We start from the raw sequence: 23,224 nt of genomic DNA, 5'->3' as shown, positions 1-23,224 counted from the left end.
ACGACTTATTGATGTTTAAATGCTTTAATGCTTTCCCCAGTAGTTCATGTTATGCATGGAGCCGAGTTAACTCTGAGTTCTTGTCCCCGTCTTGCAGGCCTGCTGCAGTACAGCCATGAGAAAGGGGAGAAGGGAGGCAGCCTGTCGTTCAAGTTCAACCTGGTTGATCCAGAGGGCAACAAACTGATCGACCAGTCCTTCTTCATCAGTGTGCTGGGTAAGGTTTCCCTCCGTCCTCTGTTACCTGCAGCACTCAAACAGGCTCAAGTGTTCCTTCATGTGTCGGAGAGAAGAAGGCAATTACTACGGATTTATTCCTTTTGTCCTGCACCTCGGACACATCCTGAATATGAAGTGTGTAGAGCCGCCGTTGTTTGCTGTTGCAGCTGAAGAGATAATTGGTAGTTGATAAAAATATTTAATCATGATTAATTGCATGATTGTCCATAGTTAATCGCAGTTATTTGCAAATTTTATCCGTTCAAAATGTACCTTAAAAGGAGATTTGTCCACTGGTACCAACCATGTCATACTAACTTGTCATGAAGGAGGTTAAATAACGCTCCAAACTTGCAGTAAATCTTGGCGAGATGACCATTTTCAAAGGGGTCCCTTGACCTCTGACCTCCAGATCAGTGAATGTAAATGGGTTCTATGGGTACCCACGAGTCTCCCCTTTACAGACATGCCCACTTTATGATAATCACATGCAGTTTGGGGCAAGTCATAGTCAAGTCAGCACACTGACACACTGACAGCTGTTGTTGCCTGTTGGGCTGCAGTTTGCCATGTTGTGATTTGAGCATATTGTTTTATGCTAAATGCAGTACCTGTGAGGGTTTCTGGACAATATCTGTCATTGTTTTGTGTTGTTAATTGATTTACAATAATAAATATATACATACATTTGCATAAAGCAGTTGTTATCAACTCACATGTTGATAAGAGTATTAAATACTTGACAAATCTCCCTTTAAGGTTCATTTCAGGGCTGTTTTTAGGAAGAAGAAGTGTCGTCCACTGTATCATTTCAACTTGAGCGTCTCTCAGTCAGCTGGATAGTTTCTTGTCGCCCGTGACGGCTAAAAACACACCAAAACTTTATTTTCCCACTCTCTTCCTTCTGGGCGCTCAGCCAGACTGCTGCAGCGGTTAAAACCCCGACTTGTAATGCAGCTACTGGAGACTGAGGGATTGTCTGTCCCTCACGGTTGAACGGCGTCCTGATTCTCTCTCTCATATCTTTCCCAGCTCACGTTTTATCTTGTTCTGTATTATTCCCTCACTTCTCCTCTGTTCTGCTCCCTCAGATGTGACTACAGTGAGGAGCTCTCTGTTCATATCTCTTCCTACCACACTGCCCTCTGATTACTTCCCTGCCCTCGTCTCAATCTTTCCTAATCCGTTTGTCCAAATCTCTCAAACCCGTATCACTCTTTCACACCTCCTGATGTGCCTCCCTCCCTCCTTTGCTGTCACCTAACTTAATCTTTTTTTCCGGTTTTGTGCTTGTTGTTGTGTCAGTTCTCCATTTCTCCAGTTCCTAATACACCCCTCTGCTCCTGTTATCTTCCCTCCTCTCTTTCTCCAAATCAGTCTCAGCTTCACTGCTTCAATCCATATTTTTCATTTATTACCAGGATGAGAAATCGACTCAGTATTTTTATCTGCTTTTGGATGAATTGTTTTCATAAACTCAGGGAAAAGGCCAACATGCTTTTATTAATAAATCTTAGCGTGGAGGGGTTTCATGATTTCCCTCCTCTCCTCTTCTTCAGTGTCTGACCTTCTTCTTCTTCTTCATCTTCTTCATCTTCTCTCCTCCAGAGGACCGTCTTCCTCCGTCTGTGGTGGTGAACAAAGGCCTGGTGCTGGATGAAAACTCCATGAAGAAGCTGACGACGCTGCAGCTGTCGGCCAGCGACCAGGACAGCGAACCGGGCGAGCTCATCTACCGCATCACCAAACAGACCATCCTGGGTCACCTGGAGCACGCCACCAGCCCAGGTACCAACACCACATCTGCAGGTTTTAGAACTGAAAGTTATACTAATTTACTGGGTTATCCCCATGATGGAGCATATTATAATGCCTATAACAGGTGACAAGTCAACATGTTAATAATCACTATACCATTATTTGAGGTGTTAGTATATTCACAGAAAAACCAACAAGGCCGTGACTGTAAAGCATCACCAGAGTTTGAGTTCTGGTAACTCTGGTAAAATGTTGGCATTGTACGGGACAAACTATGGGATCCGTTGAATGTCGACGTTTCTGAAACAAAAAAAGTTTATAAATATGTTTTATATCAACCTTTTATCACGCTTGCAGAAACGTACAATGCCACGTGGTTAACGTGAAACAATCGGTTAGGTTTAGGCAACAAAACTACTTGGTTAAGGTCAGAAAAAAGATCATGGTTTGTGTTCAAATAGTAACGTACTTTCGTGGACTTTCTTACGTAACTTTACGTAACAAGCATAACAGTGTTGCGTATAACAGTGTTGCATAAAAGGACGTTATGTAAAAGGAGGTTGCGTAAAAAAAGGACGTTGCGTAAAACAACGTTATGTAAAAAAAGGACGTTGCGTAAAACAACGTTATGTAAAAGGAGGTTGCGTAAAAGGAGGTTGCGTAAAACGACGTTGCGTAAAACGACGTTGCGTAAACCAACATTGCGTAAAACAACATTGCGTAAAACAACTTTGACAACGTTACTTAAAAAACATAAAATCAACATTTACACATCTGGTTTCACACAGGACACGAACAGCGGTGGTCCTGTGTTTGTTTGACCCACGTGTCGTTAAAGGACTTTCTTGCTTCTTGTTATTGCCTGTTACTCATTATTATACCACGTAATATCCAATAACGGCAGCTTGTTGTACTACGTCACTTGCTCTGCCCAAATGCAAAAACGTCTATATTGAACGTATCTGTGGTTTGCAGAAACGTAAAATTTTCAGACTCAGACTGTAATTTAATATATATAAAATATAAAATATAAATAAAAATGTAAAAAGGTTTCTAACTTGTAACATTATTAATGCATGTAAAGGCCAGCATGTGTAGAATTTTAAAAATTACTTCATATTTCACCCACTAAATGACCATTTATATATCAGTTACTCACCCCGTGTTACCTTGAATTCTTGAAGAAAACTTAGTTTTTCTGTCATGCCTCCACGGTGAACGGAGAATCAAAAATGGAGAAAAGTCTTGATGAAATGCAGTAAATGGAGGCCGTGTTTAACAACCGCAAAACCATCCGTTTACAAACTCTCACACAACTCGTGCAGTATAATCCAAATCTCATTTATCCAGTTGTATCATCACTACTTGTGTGCATAAACAGTCTCACGCTCGCGCAGTCGCACTACTCATCCAGACGAGTCTGAAGTGTTTTAAATAGTAAGGCGCACACTCACACTGCCGTCTTCCTCTGTCTACGTTTTCTGCATTTAACTCCTTTTGAAGGAGAAAATATAACTTTCACTGCTCTGACAATTTCTCATTTCTCACATAGTTAGTTTATTTAAATGTTCTTAGATAATATAATGAATTCATATATACAGAAAGGTTCATCTGTCTTTGATTAGACAGACAGATAATTAACTCTACACACACACACACACACACACAGAGGGAGGTGTAATGAATCTTGCTCCCCTTGCTCTAGTTTATCTCTAATGTATTCCAGCTGCCCCCTACAAACACAAACACAGACACACTCATACACTCATACACTCATACACTCATACACTCAGCTTCTTTTGGCATATAGCCTAATATCTATCCTTAACTGTGTGTTCAATGTATTCCCAAACTCTTTAACTTTAACATTTCCTCAGCATCAGAAGCGTCTCCTACTGTACGTCACCTTAAACTCTTTTTATGCAAAATAAAAACAAATGAAAAGCACAAAGAGGTGATTATTCGCTTCCGTGCTGTTGAACAATCCTTCCCCGGCTGAATGGATTCCCCACATCGCCGAACGCTCTCTCAGCATGCTAATTAGCCGGATGTTAACACCGCTCTGCGATCTTCGAGCATCACTTCACCTCAGAGCCACGGAGAGCGGCTCCGGATAATTACCGCTAGCCGTTCAGCCAGCCTGTCATTCCATGCTAACACGCACAGCTAGCTGCTCCCTGCTCCTGTTGGGCAGCTTGTCAGCCTATACGAGGAGAGTCGAGGTAACGGCACAGAGAGATGAATGCCCGCTTTACAAAGCCAAAGTGTTGAAAAGGCGTATTAACTGGCTGAGGTTGTGACACTCCTCTCAGGTGGAGCGTTTGTCAAAAGGCTCCCGTCACACAAATCAATGAGGACCGTAACTCACGGCCTCACCTCAGATTCTTCTTGTGTCCGCTGCAGCGTCTGCTAGAGACACGTTCGGGGTCAGGTGTGTGGCTCAGACTTTCACCGGAGTACAAAAGAGTCCAGAGCACAGATACACATGCCAAGAAATAGATGAATTAAAGCCTTTCATGAATTTTCTGTGGACCTGCAGCTGTTCAGCGGTGGCATTTCACTGCCACGTCACTCCTAAGAGGCTGTAGTCAGCTCCACCAAGTAATGTAATATTACTTTCAAAAGGAAGTATTAATATTAAGTCGGAGGCAACTAGAGCGAACTATGTCAGTTCTGCCCGCTGTGCAGAGTCCAAGACTTTGACACACACCTATAAGATCCGCTGAGGTCAAACCTGAATTGTAAATGTCACATGGCCATGTACACTGTATTTATGATTGTAAACCTGCTGATCTTCTATTGTATGAGGTCTTAAATGGAGGAAAAAAAGAACCATATAAATCTGTGTCAGGACACCCATCATGCTAATTACATCTGCAAGTTGACTAACATACAATCATTTACATGAACTCACTCCTTTCCAGTTTTATAGTAAACGTGTGTGCACACACTACATACTTATTTAAACCATGCTTAGCGAGCCGGTGTGTAGCATGGAATTGGGACACAACTATTGAAGGCAATTTAGTTAATTAAGGTAATTTGTCATGCAGAAGTGGTAGAAAATGCTGTTTCCAGCCTCTTAAGCATGGACATTTCCTGCTTCTCTTTGTCCCATTTCATATTAAACTGAATATCTTTAGGTTTTGGACGGAAAAAACAAGACATTAGAGGACATCGCGTTGGACTTTGTGAGCCTGGGATGGACATTTTCCACAATTTTCTTACATTTTAGAGGCAGATCAATTGATAATGAAAACAATCACCAGTTGCAGCCCTATTATACAATCCAAGAACAAGATATAAAAAGTGGTCAGAGAATTAGTGGGAGTATCACTACAGATCTCTCAAAGCAAAAGAATACAAAAAATAAAGTACGTCAAAGATTAGACAAGAGACTTGCGGACAAGGTCCCAATGCTCCTCCAAGCCCTTATCAAAGTCTTCATGTTCAGACGGTTCATGTATTCCTCCAGCCACAAATCCCTACAGAAACAGGCTTGTTTGCAATCTTTCCAGTTTAAGAGAATTAATCTTGTAGTTGATAAGCAGCCCAATGTCCAGATTGCCCCCATTAATTCCAAATGAGATCATCTGTCAGTGAACTCCCAGTCAATTATCAACCTCTCAGTCAAATTCTCTCTGTTGTTTCTCTTCATTTATTGTCCATAAAATGACGCATAATAACATCTTAAGTTGACAGCACATCAAAAGGCTGTTTGACTGTTGACACATTATTTTGTTTTGAAGAAAGCAACGATGCACAACCAAGCGGTGAGAGCAGCCACCAATGATCATGTTGTGTCAGATTTAGGTACGGTGAGGCTTTAGAGCGTTACAGGTCAAATCTTCTTTAAAAACAGGACAAATATCTTAAGAGAATACATGTTATGGTTCACCTCTTGCAGCTTAGATGCAACACGTATCAACCGCTCTCCAAAGAAGACGAAGAAGGTTCTTTTTTCACCGACCAAGCAGCATTTATCACACATGGAAATGCATACTTTGGAAAACAACAGCAATGATTTCAGATTGTCAAGTTAAATTAAACAGCACTAAAACTTTTTTCTTTCCCTAATCTTCTTTCTTGTAGGTTTTGAGTAAGTAACTCTTGAAGCCTTTTCATTTTGTGACTTTATGGATGAAAATAAGAGATATTCTCACGGTGCTCGTATCGTAGAATTAAATCAGAACAGTGTTTAAATTTCTACTCTGGAAAGCAATAACTTGGTATTTCCTGCTATTTCTTGCCAGGATAAATATACAAAAGTAAATTTTTTTTATTAAATACGATAAGACAAATAAGCAGGTATTTTCTTCTCTGTGAATATTGCCTCTGTCTCCCTGCGTGCCCGTCCTGATTATGATGATGTATAAACTTACAGCTGGGGAATAGACGACACAAGCGGGGAGACTTCAGCGTGTTTCACCGTGTCAAAAGTTGACGTGAAGAAGATTGATGCTGAAAAGCCTCCATTTCCGTTTCCTTAAGGCCCTCGGTGACATGTCGAATGACTGTATAATATCTGACCTGCTTCATTGATGTTATATTTATTTGAAAATCCCTCCTGTCTGCACAGGAAAATAACTTTTCACCCATCCCGTCTGCTTAGGGAAACAACTTCCGTAAAGTTATTACCTTCACATATTACCGTCACCGGCGGAAGAGTGAGAGGTCCAATTTTAGATTATTGACTATCTCTTCATGCGATGACAGGCCTGTAACAAACAGGAACTGCCCAATTTAGAATATAACATCAGTTGATGGTAAAATGCTGTTAGCTTTGAATTATAGAACTCACAAGCTTCCATGTCCAACCTCTTCGCACTCCCAACTCGTCAAATACCGCCATTTGGTAAGTGCCCCTCGGCATTAGAAACCAATGAACGGAGGCACCCTGTAATGATGGTATGTGACAAACCGGGCTTTTTCGACGGTCGGAGCAAGTGACGTAGATTCCACTAAGGTCTGTGCGTCGGTCTCTGATGCCGAAGGGCACTGACCAAGCGGTGGTATTTGACGAGTTGGGAGTGCGAATGTGTTGTCATTTCCAGACATAAAAACCTGTCTATACCACAGATTGTATAAAAGAAATGGATGTAATCACGTGACGTCACTCATTGGTTTGTGGACTATGGTTTTGAAGCCTTGAGTTCAGCATTTTAGCCGTTGGGGAAGTGCGAGGCCCAGTGGGGCAGGTACCGTTAGCAAAGTTAAGTTGCGCTAGGTGGTACATCCGTAATTAACTGTGATATTAATAGGGATGCTAATTTTGGCTAGTGAAAAATATGCTTAAACAAAATGTACTTGCCAGAAAAAATGACCAGCCGACTCCTTAGAGTGTCTTTTAGTACAACTAAATGCTGAACAACGCCGTGGTAGCGACCTGTCAATCACAAGGTAGCCCCGCCCTAAAGCATCCCCAGGAGTCGCCCCCTGCTGGCTGTTAGAGAGAATGCAGGTTTAAGGCACTTCAGCACTGGCTTCACTTCTCAGACCCGGAGGTTATCCACTGGTTTACCCCCATCTGGTTTTAATACAGCAATTTATATGACAACATTTTCGATTTGTTTGACTGTCTGCTGTGAAAATTAATTGTTAGAAAATGAAATATCGGAGATGGAAATCAGAATGCATTCATTATACATAAATATTTAATTTACGTCAATGTCACACACTTTATATATCAAACATAACTATACATACTTTTAGGTTTCATACAAAGAACTCCATTATCTTTTTTTCTGAAAGCTTTTGCAAATGTCTTTAAGCATCGAGCCATAACAAATCAGCAGAAATTGAACTCCTGTGATGCAAAATATGGCTCTTTTTGGTTCTTTTTTTAGACAATTGCCTTCAGTTTCATGCAGAGTAGCGTTTGATCGCTGCAATCAAACCTGATTACGTTTCCCACTGAGTTTTAAAAGAGTGAAAAGGAGCCGGAGCCTCATTAAGAAAGGTTTAACTTTAGTTTTAGTTTAGTTTATGCGCTCATTAAAATGACAAAAGCCCACAAAGAAAAGAGAAAAGGAACACAGTGCTCTGAGACAAAATGGCAAGGGGGGGATTATAAAACCATCTGATGCCAAAAGAGAAAAGACGTATGATGACAAAGAGACACAGAAGATTTGGACAGAGGACAATTGACACTGCAATTCAATATAGGACAGATTGGTAGAAAACAACATAATGCATAAATAACAAGTAACGCCAAGTGAGCGTGGCAGCATGTGTTCAAAGAGAAAGAGGGAAAGAATGGATGTTCTAATGTGGATGTTTATGTAGTTAAATGTGTCAGGATGCATCACTGACAGTGTGGCTGTTCAAAGAAAGACAAAGTAGATTGTTTTTTTTACTGATTCGTTTCAACTCGACTGACAGCTCTTCTTCTTTTTCTCTCTCCAGGCACCAGAATCAACACGTTCACCCAGGCCGATCTGGCATCACGCAGCATCCAGTACGTCCACACCAGTGAAGAAGAGAAGCACGCCGACCAGTTCTCCTTCACCGTGTCCGACGGGACAAATGAGGTAAATGATATGAGGGGCTCAACATTAAGAATAAAAAGGGCTTTGGAGACCCGTTAGCGGTGGTTTGGTTCAGTTTGGTCCAGTGATGAAGGAGCTTTGAAGAGCGTTTCCATGATACCTGGTGGTACGATATGACAAGTTAAGGAGCTTCAGGTAGGGACACTTTGATCCGCTTGATCTTTTCGGCACAGACACTGATGGACGGTGTACCAGCCATGACATAACAAGGGTTTCCCTATCTTCTTGGCTTGTGACCCCTCCAGGGTTCAACATTAAAGTTGATGATGCCCCTATACAAATTGTTTTATTTCTTAGCGGTTATCAAATAACAAAGACTAGAAGTTAATTGTCATGTTTTATCCGCCTTGCTCTTAAACTTGTGGCAAACTGTGCAATACATACTGTAGTTGGAGTTTCGCCCACATCCTCCAACGCCACCCAACTAAACTCCTGTTAACAAGATAATTGAAATGCTCGCTTGCGCTTCGGCTCATAAACTCTGTCTTTACCCTCTACCATATTCTCACGAATGCCCGATTGGTAATGCACATGTGCAACTCTCAGCAGAGATGAGAAGGAAGCGTGATGGCTCACTCCTTAGCTACTTCAATCATCAGCACCAGAAAAAAATAATGCGTTAAATTATTTTTGGGTTGCTAGATTTACCTGCCCGACAAGCCTTATTGTTGAGCTCTACCCTTAAAATGAAGCAATGTCTGCTTGTGACCTCCCATCACAGGTTGTGGCCATTGAGGTTGGAGGTTTTCAGCTTCAATGACTTACCAGGTTAAATATAAGACTTTTCCTTCTCAGATGTTTCATTAGAAGAATCTTTAGAGACCTAAAGAAGTGAAAGTGTTCAGTACTGCACAAGAAGAACAGTAAAAAAAACCCACAATATATCATCTTGTAACCCCTTAAATTTGTCTTCGAAACTGCACATATTTATAACATTCAGTATTCTGAAATCAAAATGACCTTCATTCAATCACAGCGGGCCGTCAAATACCTCATGTGACATCACATATAAGTTCCACACAGTGAGGTATTGGGCAAAGTTAAGAAATATGATTCATTATCAGGAGAGAAAAAGTTTAATTTTAGCAGCTTTTACAATGTTACAGTGGAAATAATAGGGGACCCAGTGAGCTTCCTTGGGGAACGCCTTTACCAGAGTTCATTAGCACTTCCAACACTCTGAGATATTACATATCTCACACACATACATGTTTTTACTGAAATGAAACCCTATTTTTCCTCAGGAGCATTGAATCTCAATAGCTAATTTCATTTTTTTTGTTGTGTGTTTTGGTGGCAGTTTTGAAGTGTGTTATTTCACCAAGACAATGTTAAGGAAAACTATGGTCAGGGCTGTAGGACAATTTGGTAGACTACAACAGAAATAAACAACAAACTGTAGCTCCTTTGTCTTTAAAAGTTACATAAGACGTAGCCAGGTGCAAAGTACATGTCTACAGAACATCCAGCTCAGCGTTAGACATCCCCCATCACATAATCAAAAGTTTGAAGAGGCAGACGGGCGTGTATGTGATTCGTGCTTGAGCATCTTCTAACAATAACAAACCCCACTTGGCACGTCTGCGTCTCTCAGTTCTCATGATAATGAATTAAAGACGGGCAGTGTTCGTCCTCCTCATTATAAGGCCCCTTCAGACGGCTTTGTCATTGGCTTTTTTGTTGTGAGCTGAAGCTTTTTAGCCTGAAATATTTGCAACACTCCTCTATTAAAAGGGTCAGGAAAAGTTTTCTGACACAGTAATTACATTTCAATATAAATATATAAATATACATATATATAATCTAACGAACTCTAAGCTTTTAGAGTGATGAGGAAGTGGCACTCCAGCCCTTCCAGCCCCCCCACCCCAGTTCGCCTCATGCATAAATCTGCCTTGCTAATCCAGACTAATGAGGACCACAAGGACTTGAGTAAACATGTGAAAAAGGTCATTTGGCCTTCACGCCTGGCCGGCTGCAGTGTGTGGAGGCTTTTGTTGTCACTGTAGTGGTTGGTGTTTGTGAAGTGGTTTGATGCTTCTACTTTTGTTAACTCTCCTCTCTCCAGTTGGGAGGCCTGCTCAGTCTTCTGTTAGAAAAAGCACTGCATTAATAACCAAGTGTTCTGCATTAAAGTTGAGGTTTTCTTGCATTTTAAAGTGTAACTAAAGCAGAATATTTTACTAGTGTGTGTGTGGTGAGATGTTATATTGCTCAAGGACCTGCACGGTTTCTGTAATAACTGCAGTTTGTGCTATTTGGGTTACGTCATCTGGGTTTTACAGACACCTGAAAGGGGCTGTATAATTTTCTCACTTGACTGAAAACTACACAGTTAGCGGCAAATTTGATTTCACCTATTCAGCACCATTACCATCATCATTGCTGTCAGGGCAATACACTTAACATAACAATACTGTCCTGTGAAAGCCGTGTATCTCCAAAACATTTTCATAAGCTAAAAAAAACTGCCTTGTTTTCAGCTTTGTGAGCTCTGGGCTTTAAGGATAGGTTCACATTTTTGTCTGATCTTAGAATAATACAAACATACCTATATATACACTGATCAGCCATAACATTAAGACCACTGACAGGTGAAGTGAATAACATGGATTATCTTGTTACAATGGCACCTGGCAGTGGGGGAGATATATTAGACAGCAAGTGAACATTTTGAACTTTGAACTTTGTGTTGGAAGCAGAAAAAATGGGCCAGCGTAAGGATGTGAGCGACTTTGACAAGGGCCAAATAGTGACGACTGGGTCAGAGCATCTCCAGAACTGCAGCTCTTGTGGGATGTTCCCAGTCTGCAGTGGTCAGGACCTATCAAAAGTGGTCCAAGGAAGGAAAACCGGTGAACCGGCAACAGGGTCAGATCCGAGGCTCATTGATGCACGTGGGGAGCGAAGGCTGGCCCGTGTTGTCCGATCCAATAGAAGAGCTACTGAAGCTCAAACTGCTGAAAAAGTGAATGCTGGTTCCGATAGAAAGGTGTCAGAACACACAGTGAGGAGCAGTTTGTTGTGTATGGTTGCTGCGTAGCCGCAGACCGGTCAGGGTGTCCATGCTGACCTAATGTTATGGCTGATCGGTGTATATTGAGAGTATCAAGAGTAACTGGTCGTTGTAATCATTCCTCCTCATCAGACTGGCTGTAAAGACATCCCTAAAGTGACTCCAATGTAAAGGCACAGACACACCAAGCCGACATCGGAGAACTAGCGTGATGAAGGCCGACTGTTGCGTCGCCTCACGTCGCCTTTGTCTTGCCCAACAAGTTGCATTTGAACGCACCGCAAAGACTACAGCCGACGGTCAGTTAGTATCTACGTTCTGCGCCTGCGTGAGATGAAATAACTCTCCACCCCAGCAGGCGGCGGTAGTCTGTATTCATCATTCAAAAAGGGAAACAGGAAGACCGAGGACGGAGGATATACAAGCCGTTGTTTCACACCACTCTCAATCACCACTTAGCTTCATTCCAGAGAAGTCTTCTGTGTTTGTCCTCTTGACTTTACTCGTTTTCTTGCCTTCCTCACGTCCGTTTCTCTTTTCGTGCACCGATTCGTTTAAGCTGAACAGCCAATCAGAGTGACTTCTCTCACTGACGAGCTTGTCATGTGCACGTTGTCTCCAGGTTGCCCAGACGTTCTACATCACCGTCAAGCCGGTGGACGACTCCCTGCCTCTGCTCCAGGTTCCTGGCATGAGGGTCCAGGAAGGAGTGAGGAAGACCATCACTGAGTTTGAGCTGAAAGCCACTGATGCAGACACTGAGGTAGGACACACAGATCCCTGAAAGTCTTCAGCAACTTTATTTATGTATGTATTTATTTTACCAGTATATAAAATTACCTCCTGGTAATGTTGGCGATCAGCAGCTAAGCTGGCCAAACTAAGCTGTTGTTTATAAAGCCGGTTGTTTTCTACATCTTTATTTTCTCTGGCAATGACATAACAAAGACTATTTCCAGCCTCAGATACTCTTACACTGTTAATCCCGTCAATCTGCCATGTTCAGCGCACTCCAGGAGTTATTTTGGGATTACTTCATTCCTAAGAGATTTCCTTCATTTCACAGGAGGTCTTTTAAAAGCCACTTGGGTTATATGTGTATATGTTATGTTCTTCTCTGGAAAAGATTTCCCACAGTGTGGTTGTTGAAGCTGCAAAGTGATAATATTAGGGCTGTTAATCAATTAAAATATTTAATTGCATGATTGTCCATGGTTATGCAAATTAATCACACATTTTTTATCTGTTAAAAAAATACCTTAGAGGGAGATTTGTCAAGTATTTAATACTCTTATCAACATGAGAGTGGACAAATATTCATGCGTTATGCAAATGTATGTATATATTTATTATTGGAAATCAATTAACAAAACAATGACAGATAATGTCCAGAAACCCTCACAGGTACTGCATTTAGCCATAGAACCCATTTTCATTCACATATTTGGAGGTCAGAGGTCAAGGGACCCCTTTGAAAATGGCCTTGACAGTTTATTGCATTAACCTTGACAGCATTAGATAATAATAAATTATATTTACAGAGCATTGAATGTTGGTTTTAGAAAGAAATCCTCACAGTTTCTCTGTTTTCCCTCCAGGCGGAGTCCATCATCTTCTCCGTCGTCCAGGCTCCTCGTCACGGCACCATCGAGCGCACGAGCAACGGCCAGCACTACCGTCAGACCAGCAGCTTCAGCATGGACGACATCTACCAGAACCGCGTCAGCTACAACCACGACGGCTCCAACTCGCTCAAGGACCGCTTCACCTTCAGCGTGGCCGACGGCACCAACCTGCTCTTCATGGTGGAGGAGGGCGGCAAGGAGGTGAGAGCGTGTGTGTGTGTGTGTGTATGTGTGTGTGTGTGTGTGTGGTACAGGAAGAAGGCTAAATTTGCAGTTAGATTATGGGTGTGTGTGTGTGTGTGTGTGTGTATGAGGCAGCTTCCTGACTTATTTATTACAGCTACATGATTGAATTAGCAGAGTTAGGGTGTGTGTGTGTGTGTGGAGGGGGGAGTCACTGCTCTGACCTTTTTATGACAGGAGGGGTGAATCAGCAGTTTGTGTGTGTGCTCTGGTGTTTCTATCTTTCTGAGGACCTTGTTGCGTTATCGACCCCGAGAGTGACATGTTTGAAAAGACCATATTTTTGCACAGTGAGGCTATTTTTAGAAAGTGTGGACATTTTTTTAAAGTGAATACATTTTTGGAAAGTGAGGAAATTTGTGACGAGTTAGGACATTTTGGCAAAGTGGGGTGGATATTGGGATATATCCCTCACTTTACATGTCTGTAAAGTGAGGGATTTTTTGGAAGATGAAGCAGTTTTACCCTCACGGATTATTTCATTTGAGGTCTTTTGGCTAAAACTAAAAGAAAAACAAATAATACAGAAAAGTAAAAAAAAAAAAACTAACACAGTTCTATGCATCAGAATTTGTCATTTCTTACTTCCTACCTGATAATCATCTCACAATCCCTGAGGCTGCATTCACACTAAATCAGGCGTTGCAGTAATTAGAGCAGGTTTGCGCGGTGGTGTGAGAGTGTCACCTAAATGGACCATTTGTGTGACATTATGTTGTGAACTATAACCCCCCCCAATCAACAAATGGACACAGACCAAAGGAAGCTTATTGGTACCATTATTTTGCAGCATAGATAGAGGAATGCTTCATGGTAAACAAGGTTCTTCTCCCATTGGGCGTCTTCCGCTATGATTGGCGCTTACGTGATTGGCCTCCGTTCTGTTACATCTTTTCACCGCAGGGCCACTGCATGTTTTTTTTTCAGCACCGCCGCAGCATAAACACACCACCCACATTCAAATGGATGGGCGGCCTGGCGTTGAATCCAGCCTAAGATTATTCTTGCCATCCCTCTAGTGGTTTGTTTACTGGACTAGACCAGACACCACTGGTCTATAATGGATTAAACGAGGGTCCTCACAAGTGTAGAAGTACACACATCTGTATGTGTGTGTGTGTTGTTAATGTCAGCTTTATGGTGTAGTTATGAGCGAGCCTCAGGGTGAATTGACTCCTGCGCTTGTCAATTTATCCGTCCCTCTCAGCTGCCCTCCACCACCTGTCACTACACATAGTCCATATGATTAAACTGAATGACAGCAGGCAGGTAATGATATCTCCAATCACACACACACACACACACACACACACACACTTCTCAGGCTTGTGTTCATTATCTCTAAATCGCCTGGGGACATTTGGCTCAGTGGTCACGTGTCCTGCAGCTCAGAAGACGGTTTGTGGCATTAACGCTGCCGGCGTTTGATGTGATTTTGCTCCCTGCGGAGCTGCTGTTGGATTAAATAATGTATGAGCTCTATATGAGCTATAACACCTTTTGGATGAACGCATCCTTCAAATGGCATGTGGACAAACTTTGGCCTTATCAGCATCTGTGTGATGACAGGCCGCTCTTCCCGTATTCCCTCTTGCAGCTCCGACATAACGCAGTGACTAGTAATGTTTGAGTAGTTAATCATCACAGCTCGAAGGGGGGCGGACGAATCAATAAAGTAATAACCTGCAGTGCTTGTTTTTTGCCACAATGACATTCAACGTTTATAAACTTTAGTGAGTGGGAAGTAGATCAAGTGAAGTCGGTCCACTATCGATGTATCGAGGATGGCGTTGCTGCAACCAGATTAAATGTCATGCAGTAATCTGAGGGACATATCTCAAAACCAGGGCCAATAAAACCAAAACCATTAGCATAGCTAGAGACCAACAGGCATAATAGAGATTTTGATATTGGTAATAAATTGTTTTTTGTGACTGTCCACTCAATTCTTCTCTTCAAAAACATCTTTTTTTTGGCTTCCCAGATCGTGACGGCTGCTCCACAGAAGTTTAAGATCGATATTCTGCCCGTTGACGACGGCACGCCACGTATCGTCACCAACCTGGGACTGCAGTGGCTGGAGTACATGGACAACAAGGTAGGAAGTCGAGTTCCCTCTTCATGAGCATCTACAGACAGACTCTGTAGTCTTTGCTCTGTTTCATGGCGATGTTTAATGAGCCAAGTGATGGAGATCAACTTTCTAATTACCCTTTCAAACTGCCATTGTTAAGTTGCATTGCATTGCAAATTACGATGTTTGTTTAAAGTGACTGTTAACATGTTTTATTGGAAAGAAAAATCAAACAACCACAAAGAGACACAAAACCACTAGAGAGACACAAAATGGTCACCAAGAGACACAAACCATCACAAAGAGACACAAAACGATTACTAAAGGATGCAAAACTATCACAAAGAGACGTAAAAGAACCACAAATAGACACAAATCGACTACTAAAGGATGCAAACTATCACAAAGAGACACAAAGAGAATCAAAATGACTACAGTGGGATGCAGAACTATCACAAAATAACATAAAACCACCACAAAGAGACACATAACGACTACAAAGAGACACATAATGACTACAAAGGGACATAAAACTGTCAGAGACAAAACGACAACAAACGAATGCAGAAGTATCACAAAGTAACATAAAACCACCACAAAGAGACACAAAACTCTCACAAAGAGAGACAAAACCACCACAAAGAGACACAAAACAACTACAAAGAGACGCGAAACTATCACAAAGAGAGACAAAACGACTATAAGGGGATGCAAAACAACCACAAAGACACAGTAAACAAATACAAGACACACAAAACAACCTCAAAGCTCCTATGTAGAAGGTTTGGGGGGCTTTTGGATGTCTCTCGTCAGGGAGTCGTTGTCTCATAATCCATCAATGAGCAGGAGGCATATTAAACGTGTCTTTGTGACTGACAGAAGAGAAGCTTCCATCACTGTTTGCTCACAGTGTGTAATTTACTTGCTCCCCCTGCTGGTTCAAACACCTCAACACAATACAAACTATCACAGAGTTCATTCATCCTGAGTCTCTGCTGTGTTTGCTCTGCAGGTAATCAAGTCTTGGATGTTTTATCACTGAGGGAAATCAACATACAATGTTAAACTCTTGCATCTGCTTCTAACAGCTGGAAAGAACAAACAGTATTTTCCAGTGGAAACAGGTTCAGCTGCAGCTTGTAATGAATATCTTTCTGTAAGAGGTTCCTCCTCGTTCATGTTCTTGACCTTCCTGTGTTTGCCTCTGGCCGTGCTAGAAAACGTAGTTTTAGATCCCTATAAATGATGCATCAACATTAGTGGAGTACGAGACCCAAAACATGTAAGGTTTCATAGATCTGCCATTATAAAAATCAACAAACACAAGTCTTTCTCTTTGGTTAAATAAAGTGGAAGATAAAATACTCGTATCAAGGTGACAGTAAAAGATCAATCTCTTATCTCAACTGCACATTTGATTACTGAAGAAAAGACAGTATCCTAATCTGCATTAAGCTGATGAAACCACCTCATAGTGTGGAAGGAAAATTATTATTATTATTTGCCTTCATTTATCCAGATCATTATCCAGACAGAGAGAGAGAAACACAATCACCATCAGGAGGAGTTCATGAGGGGGATAAAGGCCTCGCTAGATGATGTCTGTGTGTTAATGTTTAGTCTCAACGTGGCGACAGAGCCGGTCGTTTCAGTCCTTTACTGTTTATCATCCATCAGGCCACCAACCTGATCACCAAGAAGGAGCTGCTGACGATGGATCCAGACACCGAGGATGGACAGCTGGTTTACGAAATCACCACAGAGCCAAAGCACGGCTTCCTGGAGAGCAAGATGAAACCTGGCAACCCCATCACCTCCTTCACACAAGGTACACGGGATCCAGCTCTTTGGCCCTAATGCTTAAAGGTTCTCTACATGATATCCAGAGCATTAATAGAGCAGCAAGCAACTATTGTCTATAAAAGAGTAATGTCTACCTGAGCAGAGAATGAAGTCTCTCTCTCTCTCTCTGTGTGTTGTAATCAGAGCTTCTCTGTGCTTTGTTTACATAGCCGGGCAGGCTGTGCATGCTTTTAGTGCATGTGAGCGTGCCCCGCTGGCTAGCTCACGACCACAGCTCTACACTGCTCTCATATGGCGGTTACAGCTGATAACGCCGTACCGACTGACGGCCTTGTCGCGGTAGTGTAGCACCCTCTGGGCACTTACGCCATTGTTTGCACCGTTAGCTCCAAGCCGCGGCTCACCCTCACCATGTTGAGAGCCTTTTAGAGGCAATCCCGTATTTAGCACCTTTAATTTTCACAGCAGATACAGATGTAGTTTCCTTTATTTCACTTTTTGACAAAAAAAGCTTTGTACTGCTACATTTATATCAGCTATTTTTTATTATTTATAAGTGAAGTTAAGAGAGTTTTTCCTTCAGAACCTGGCCTTCATTATCGATGTCAAGGTTCCTTTTACGTTCAAACTGCAGGCAAAGGTAGCCCAAATCTGATTTTGTGACTCAGATCTTCTTCTTTTTTCATAACAGTGTGAACAGCACAAATCACATATCTGAATAAATGCAACTTTTACGTCACTCTAAATCGACATTCGTCACAGTTCTGCGCTGGCGAAAGTCATGTGGAGAGGTGCTGACAGATGAAGTTAAAAGTAGTTCAAAGTAGCCCTGAAATGTTGGATGAAATCTGTTCCAGTGAAGCCATTCACATCACGATCCACCACTCCTGGCTCTGACTCTGCATCCACACACACCTCCGTACAGAAGTAGCAGCCATGGCTCCACAAAAAGCCATTATAAAAAATGTGACTCTCTTTCTCCTCGACTCACATCAACTTGTATATTTGTTCTTTTGTGCATGCGTTACCAGTTCACATTGGAATCTGATATTGGCCACCTTTAAAAAATAATGTGAACAGCCAAACAAAACAAAACAGATCTGAGCAATAAACCGGAATTGAGCAGTAAGGCTTGCAGTGTGAACGTAGCTTCAGTGTCATTACGTAAGGGATAATGTACAGCGAGCCGGTCATTGTTGTGAAATAATCCCCTACAGGGCGATGCTGCACCCTGACGAGAAGCGGAGGGATCTCTCATCGCCCTGAAGGGGATTATTTCACAACAATGTCCCGCTAGCTGTAAATTATCCCGCTTATTACACAGCTACTTACTGAAGAAATCAATACTTTGACACAAAAACGATCCGCCGGAGTCCGACATCAGAGCTGCGCCCCTAGCAACGGTCTGTTATACATAGCAACGGTCTGTTATACAGAAATTACAGACCGCAGAACGCCGTGATTGACCAATCAGAATTGAGTATTCAACACAGCCGTGTAATAAAACAGTTTTAGTAAATGTTGTTTATACAGATCGACTGGGTGCTCCTTTTCACCGTCACTCTTTGGCAGTTATTTCTAACACTTCTGATGTGTGATTCCTTAAAATGAAACCTTGTCTGCTTGTGACCCCTGATCACAAATTCTGGTCTTTTCCCTTTTAAGATTATTTAATTTGAAGGATTTTTCAGCGTCTGCAGAGGGAAACGTATCAAGCATTTCAAAAGAGAACTTCAAGGAAGAGTCAAGTGAAAGTCTTACGTCTTATCCCTTTAATCATTTTGTGAGCTTTATCCAGGTTGATGTTGCATCACTGCCCTCTCATGTTATCCTTTTTTCTTGAGCTAATTCTTGGTGTTATATAGCACTTGATACCGCTTTAAAGGTAGAGGAGGGTTAAACAGTCACTTAACACACTGACGTTTTGAACTGGGTCTTCACTACATTCCTACCTGTTCGCTCGCTGTCTCTTCCTCACTGAAAGTTTTGTTGAAAGGCACCTCAGCAGCTGTTGGAGTGTTGTTTTTTTCCTCCAGTTTCACCTTCCCCACGTTCTCTCAGCCAATTAGCAGTTTGAATCAGCCGTGTTGTCGTCATGAGGCTGCTTATCTTCACCTCTAGGCTGCAGCCAGGGATCAATGTCAGCCTGCCTTTTGGGAAGTGTTGATCCTCTAGGCTGGAGAACAGCTCGCAAACAGCCACTTTGATGTGTTTGCGTTCTCCATTCGGAGCTTGTAAACACCATTTCCTTAATGATAACAGATATTCAATAAGCCCTTTACCCTGAGAGAGAAACAACATGAATGTAATTGGCTGGATTTACTTGAACAAACTGCCTGTCAACATTTACTCTCATATTCCTGCACTCAGTCTGAAAATGTTTCTTGTTGTGGATATTAGAGCCTGTTTGTTCCCATTTAGTGCTGCTTTCTGTTCATCACTGCAAATGTTTATTCTGAACTTCCTGAAGGTCATTTCAACATCTTTCTAGCACGGAGACTCTCATTCCTTCTTTTGGCTTTCAGCTATGAAAGAAATGTATAAAGAGAAGAATACATAAATAAATATGTTTGGGGAAATAAATAAGAGGTGAAATGCAAAGAGAAAATGTACAAACATCAATAAATAAATAAATAAATAAATACATACATTTAAAATAAATATGAAATAAATAAAGAATAAGTGCGAACATAAATAAATAAATTTTAAAAATGAATAAACATAAATACATAAAAAAAGTAAAAGGGAAAATTAAACAGAAGAGTAAATAGAAAAATGAATAAATTCAAAGATAAATAAATACAGAAGTATTATTATTGTTATTGTTATTATTATTTTTATTATTATTATTGTTATTAAGTTTTAAATACATAATGCATAAATAAATACAAACATTTAAAATGAATTTGAAATAAATAATTTAAAAATAATTACAAAACTAAATTAATTAATTAAAAATAAATAAATAAATAAAAATTAAATGCAAAAATAAATACATTTAAAAATGGAATAAGTGCGAACATAAATAAATAAATTTTAAAAATGAATAAACATAAATACATAAAAAAATAAAAGGGAAAATTAAACAGAAGAGTAAATAGATAAAGGAACTGATAGATAAATACATTATTATTATTATTATTATTATTATTATTATTATTTAGTAAGTAAGTAAGTAAGTATTATAAGTACTATAATTATTATCTTAATATAATGATGAATAAATACAAAAGCAAATTAAAACAGAAATATCAATCTATGTCACATTTGATCAATTAATTAATGGCTACATTTATTTCTAATATTATTTTTGCTACATATAATGACATATTTATTCATTTATTGAGCCATTAAATTTATTTTTTATCTTGGCAGGTTCCTTCCTCCATATTCAGCCCTCAAATACAAAGTCATTCCTTTTCTCTAACCTCCTCTGGCAGGTAGAAATGTGCCAATGATGACATTCATTTTCATTTTCAACTTTTTATATTTCTCTAAAACAATGGAAAAAGGCCAGAGGCTGCAGATTATATGTAATCCTTATTTCACAGAGATCTTATTGTTAAGATTTGATCCCTGTAGGGACAGTCAGGTCAGAGTGACATGACATGGCATTCAGGTGTTTTATGATTATTAATGTGACCTTGTTTCTCTCTAGCCGATATCAACCTGGGTCTGATCCGCTACGTGCTGCATCAGGAGAACGTTCAGGAAACAATGGACAATTTCAAGTTCCTGGTCAAAGACAGCAAACCAAACGTGGTCAGCGACAACGTCTTCCACATCCAGTGGTCTCTCATCAGCTTCGAGCACAAAAGGTCCGTATCACGACGATGTGTGAGGTGTTTACCAAAACCAACATCTGTCCCTTCACTGTTGGAGAATTTACTCACAGAAAGTTTTCCTGAAATAACATTATTTTACCCAGAAACTCCCATTTCCAAAAGTCATACCAGTCAGTTCCTGTCCAGCATCCTAAACGTATATAACCTGTCACTTCCTGTGATGCTTCCACAGCTACAACGTGAGTGAGAAGGCCGGCACGGTGGCGGTGACGGTGAAGCGAACAGGCAACCTCAACCAGTACGCCATCGTGCTCTGTCGCACCGAACAGGGCAGCGCCACGTCCACCAGCAGCGTCGGGTCCCGTCCAGGCCAGCAGGACTACGTGGAATATGCCGGACAGGTAACCGTGTTTCACCAACGTCAAAGTGTTTTCATTTTATTTTCAGTGTTGTTCAGGAAATTTCAAATAAACAAAATATCAAAACTTCCGGCTTCTTCTACCTCTGGCTTTGACTTGATGTTTTAAGCTTTTTTATATATATGTATGACATTGGTATTAAATTCAATAACTGAGAGCGATATGATGTGATATGTTGTCCATTATTGCCCACTAACTGTCCCGTTAATTCACAGGTCCAGTTCGATGAGCGCGAGGACACCAAGGTGTGCACCATAGTCATCAACGACGACAAGGTGTTTGAGGGGACCGAGAGCTTCCACGTTGAGCTCAGCATGCCCGTGTACGCGCTGCTGGGCGGGAACACGCGCGGCTTCGTCAACATCAACGACACCGAGGATGAACCGACTCTGCAGTTTGATAAGAAGACGTACCACGTCAACGAGAGCACCGGATTCATCCACGCTCCCATCGAGAGAAAAGGTAACGAATTAACCTCTCTAACTATTAACCATTTCATTTTTGTTTAAATGAAATGGACTTTCCCATACGGTTCTTTTCACATATTTGACATATTTGCACCTATATTCCATATCTGCTTGTTGCAACACTTCTTTAAGGCCATATGATTCTCACACTGAGTGAAGTGTTACCTAAAGATAAGACAAAAAATACCAGACTTTTACAAGTACAGTAAATCCAGCAAACATGTCTTTAGTTTGGCACAGAGCGCACTGATTAAAACCCCAAAAGAGATACCCGGAGAGGTATGGAAGCCAAAATATGACCAGCAGTGACCCTCCCTCTCTCGCTTCGTTCCCGCTCAGGTGACACCTCCAGCACCGTGTCGGCACTCTGCTACACCGTGGCCAAGACGGCTCAGGGCAGCAGCCTCCACGCTCTGGAGTCCGGCTCCGACTACAAGAGCCGCGGCATGTCCGACGACAACCGCGTCATCTTCGGCCCCGGCGTCAGTATGTCCACCTGCGACGTCAAGCTCATCGACGACAGCGAGTACGAGCTGTCGGAGGAGTTCGAGCTGGTGCTGTCGGACGCCTCGGACAACGCCCGCATGGGGGACGTGATGTCGGCCAAGGTCGTCATCGACGGACCCAACGACGCGTCCACGGTTACTCTTGGGAACGCCACCTTTACGTTCAGTGAAGACGCTGGTATGAGTCGTCATATGATTCTCTTTTCTTTCTTTCATCTCCATCCACAAGAGAAGGTCTTTGAAGTTACAACATTTTTCAAATGACATTTCGTAGCTGTAATATTTAAGATAAATGTGAAAATGTAATGATCTCTGTGGGGAAATTATTGGAAAGAGAAGTTTCATAATGGCAAAATCCAAGATCATCAAGGGTGCAGCATTCATTTCTTGTTTCTGTGGACCCCCTACCGTTTCTCTACACATGAAACAGACTGTAAGCATGCTCCCTGAACATTTACGCAGCTCATTTGTACGAACAAGGTTATTATACAATTTTTTCAAGTTAGTCTGTGCATTTTAGTCTTTTCATTTATTTTGGAGCAGAGAGCATGTTTTGAAATGGGAAACACAGATTTGATAGTTGCTTCTTTTATTAATTAGCACAACAGGCTACTGCTTTTAAGTGTGTTGACATTTATATATATATATATATATATATATATATATTTGGAATCACTTGTAGCAGCATTTTAACTTGAAAGCTAATATCATATATTACTCAGTAAGAAAGATTTATGTGGACAGAGTCCCCTCCACCCTCA

General features: G+C 41.3%; 1 protein-coding gene across 3 annotated transcripts in view; it reads left to right on the top strand.

Moving 5' to 3' along the window:
- The window catches only part of fras1 (Fraser extracellular matrix complex subunit 1), a 314,451-nt gene that overhangs the window by 277,427 nt on the left and 13,800 nt on the right, over positions 1 to 23,224 (top strand). For all 3 annotated transcript variants that reach the window (XM_037777425.1, XM_037777424.1, XM_037777423.1), the window contains 11 exons: positions 98 to 217; positions 1,828 to 2,007; positions 8,383 to 8,507; positions 12,164 to 12,304; positions 13,140 to 13,367; positions 15,394 to 15,507; positions 17,161 to 17,311; positions 20,945 to 21,104; positions 21,304 to 21,472; positions 21,706 to 21,952; positions 22,297 to 22,641. In XM_037777425.1, the coding sequence (XP_037633353.1) occupies positions 98 to 217; positions 1,828 to 2,007; positions 8,383 to 8,507; positions 12,164 to 12,304; positions 13,140 to 13,367; positions 15,394 to 15,507; positions 17,161 to 17,311; positions 20,945 to 21,104; positions 21,304 to 21,472; positions 21,706 to 21,952; positions 22,297 to 22,641 (1,980 nt within the window). The remainder of the gene's footprint in view (positions 1 to 97; positions 218 to 1,827; positions 2,008 to 8,382; positions 8,508 to 12,163; positions 12,305 to 13,139; positions 13,368 to 15,393; positions 15,508 to 17,160; positions 17,312 to 20,944; positions 21,105 to 21,303; positions 21,473 to 21,705; positions 21,953 to 22,296; positions 22,642 to 23,224) is intronic.

The sequence above is a fragment of the Sebastes umbrosus genome, chromosome 8 (genome assembly GCF_015220745.1).
Source record: "Sebastes umbrosus isolate fSebUmb1 chromosome 8, fSebUmb1.pri, whole genome shotgun sequence".
NCBI classification, from domain to species: Eukaryota; Metazoa; Chordata; class Actinopteri; order Perciformes; family Sebastidae; genus Sebastes; species Sebastes umbrosus.
The sequence above is the reverse complement of the archived record's forward strand: the minus strand, read 5'-3'. Positions and strand labels throughout refer to the sequence as shown.